At 25.6% G+C, this 2,557-nt stretch overlaps 1 protein-coding gene across 1 annotated transcript in view; it reads right to left on the bottom strand.

Annotated features, from left to right (window-relative positions):
* The window catches only part of LOC107474044 (short-chain dehydrogenase TIC 32 B, chloroplastic), a 6,315-nt gene extending 4,259 nt beyond the window's left edge, over positions 1-2,056 (bottom strand). The window contains exon 1 of the mRNA XM_016093630.2: positions 1,670-2,056. Within this exon, the coding sequence (XP_015949116.1) occupies positions 1,670-1,790 (121 nt within the window). The 5' untranslated portion in view covers positions 1,791-2,056. The remainder of the gene's footprint in view (positions 1-1,669) is intronic.
* Between the last annotated feature and the right edge of the window lie 501 nt (positions 2,057-2,557).

Below are 2,557 nucleotides of genomic sequence, written 5' to 3'. Positions count from 1 at the left end.
TTAAATCTGTTTTATTCGTAGCCTATCATTTTTCAGTTCATACTGTTTATAGTCAATCGGAGTTAAATAAACTAATCTGTTTATTTGTTATTTTATTTTGTGAAAAATATTTTTATAAAAATATCATTTTAAGTTAAAAATTCTAAACAAACAATTTTTTTAGTTGATAAATCAAATTTTGTTGTCGAATTAAAAAAAATATTGACTAAAATGTAAATTTTTAAAAATAATATAAAAAATTAAATAGACCACTTATTTAATTTGCGAACTAATTCATTTTACCTCATTTTTTTTGAATTAATCAGACTTAATCCAAAATATAAACGAACTTAATTTTAAAAATAAAATTTATCATTTAAATAAGTAAATGAACTGATCCAATAAACTTAATCTATTTTGACAACCCTAAAATAATAAGTTATTCAATTTTAAAAATTAACTGAGAGAAAAGGGGTGACTGACACTTATAAAGCATTAGATCTAGTCATTCCATTCATTATATTGGTGTTGCACAGGGATGCATTTAGTGAGGTGTGGTATATACCGTATAGGTTTAACGTCTATCTTTTTGTTTCGCTTTGATAGCTGTTTAATTTTATGTTTGAAGCCCATCTTGATTGTCGAAAATTGTGTTGATTTATTTTATTTAAAAAATAAATATTTTAAAATTTTGTAAAAGATAATAAAAATAATAAAATTTTATTTTTGTTTCTATTTTTTATAAAATAAAAAACCGAAAATAAAATTTGAAATGGAAAATTAAAATGTAAATGAAATAGACCCTTACTTTAAAAATCTGTTTTTTTAATCATGTTTTTATGTTTTATTTTTTTTCTGTATTTAAATTTTTATAATATGGTAACAAATATTTTTTACTGTTATTTTCTAAAAAAAATTAAAAATAGAAAATAGGATAAAAAGGAGTTGATAGTTTCTGAAAATAATATTAAAAACAAGAGCAGTATCAAAAAATGAAAATACAAATGTTTCCAAAATCCAATTATATTTTATTAGTTTGTATTTTAGCAAGAAAAACTTATTGTTAGATATATACCATTGCCTGAATTTGTGGACCATTAGTGTTCCCCCTTACTTAAACAAATCCAAAGCCGTAGACGTCAAATGATGAGAACAAACAACGATGTTCAGAGAATGTGGAAATTTCTCCTAAAGCAAGGTACTAAAGAAAACTAGAAAAGTGTGACCACCATGTTCCCTTTCTTGTGCCTTATGATCATTTACCAAGTCCCATAAACAAAAATAGTTTTATCAACTCTTTCTCTCAAGAATGCATACTCATCTAGGAACATTCATATGAAAAACTCCTCCACTAAATTTTAACAATACCAAATGATATTATCACAACAGACATATACATATATGACCATTAAAAAAAAAGAACCTTGTACATTATTTTTAATTTTGAGATATACAAAATGATGATGAGAATAACAAATAAAAAGAAATTATAAAATAATATCATGAAAGAATCATACATATATAATATATTCAGGATTTTGACATAAACCAAAGGAGAAAAGAGGAAAATGAACATCAAAGAACAAACACTATATTTGCACCTTATCGTATAAAAAATAGTCCTAAAAAACGCAAAGTGAAAATAAAATAAATAAATTTCTAAAACTGTATAAAAAAAAAAAATACTGACCTGTAATAATACAAGTAAGATTACTAGCATCAATTCCTTCGGTAACTTGTTCTGCAGTTGATGCAGATCCAAAACCACTTGGTCCAGGCCTCCCTGTAACCAATGAGAAAATACCAACCATATTGTAGATATATATCTCTAATCTCTATCACTCGCTCTATATATTTCAATAGCTAGCGCACAAAAAAGGGATCTTTTGAATAACCAGTCACGTAAGCACGTAATAATAGTTTACAAAGTTGTAACCTCAAAAAAAGGTTTCCTTTCTTAGATATCATAAAGAGTATGCGTGATTTTATATGTACATGTTTGGGTTAGGAAAGAGTACATAAAATAAATGTGGGGGTGGATGATGGGAAGGGAGAAGGTATAACATGAGGGAAGGAAAGCATGAATATAAATATTTGGGGTTTGGGAGGTTGCAGGTTGTAAATTCCCTTTATTTTTTATAATTTTTTTCATAAATTAGAAAAAGATTTGGTGTATTAAATGCTTGCCGGTGAAGAGCTGTTGACACTTATTATCCTCAACGGCCATTACCATTCAACTATTTTTTTTAAAATATTTTCAATTCACTTTAATTACCATGCAATGTAAGGAAGACAGGAAGTATTTACTATTTAGCATATACGAGTCATTTAATTTGTATTTATCAACTCTTCTGGTAAATTGACTTAGTACATACATATCTATATAAATTTTGTAACGTTTATGTTAAATTTGGTCTTTTAGTATACGTGTACGTATGAATAATTTTAATTTCTGTATGTAATCATTTAACTAACATTTTTTTATGTTCATTTAACTAACATTTGTTATATGTGTACTAAGATTATTTTGATTTTTTATCAAATTTTACAGGAAACAGAATACTTTGCACATGTATTT

This window comes from Arachis duranensis, chromosome 2 (assembly GCF_000817695.3).
Source record: "Arachis duranensis cultivar V14167 chromosome 2, aradu.V14167.gnm2.J7QH, whole genome shotgun sequence".
NCBI lineage: Eukaryota > Viridiplantae > Streptophyta > Magnoliopsida > Fabales > Fabaceae > Arachis > Arachis duranensis.
The sequence above is the reverse complement of the archived record's forward strand: the minus strand, read 5'-3'. Positions and strand labels throughout refer to the sequence as shown.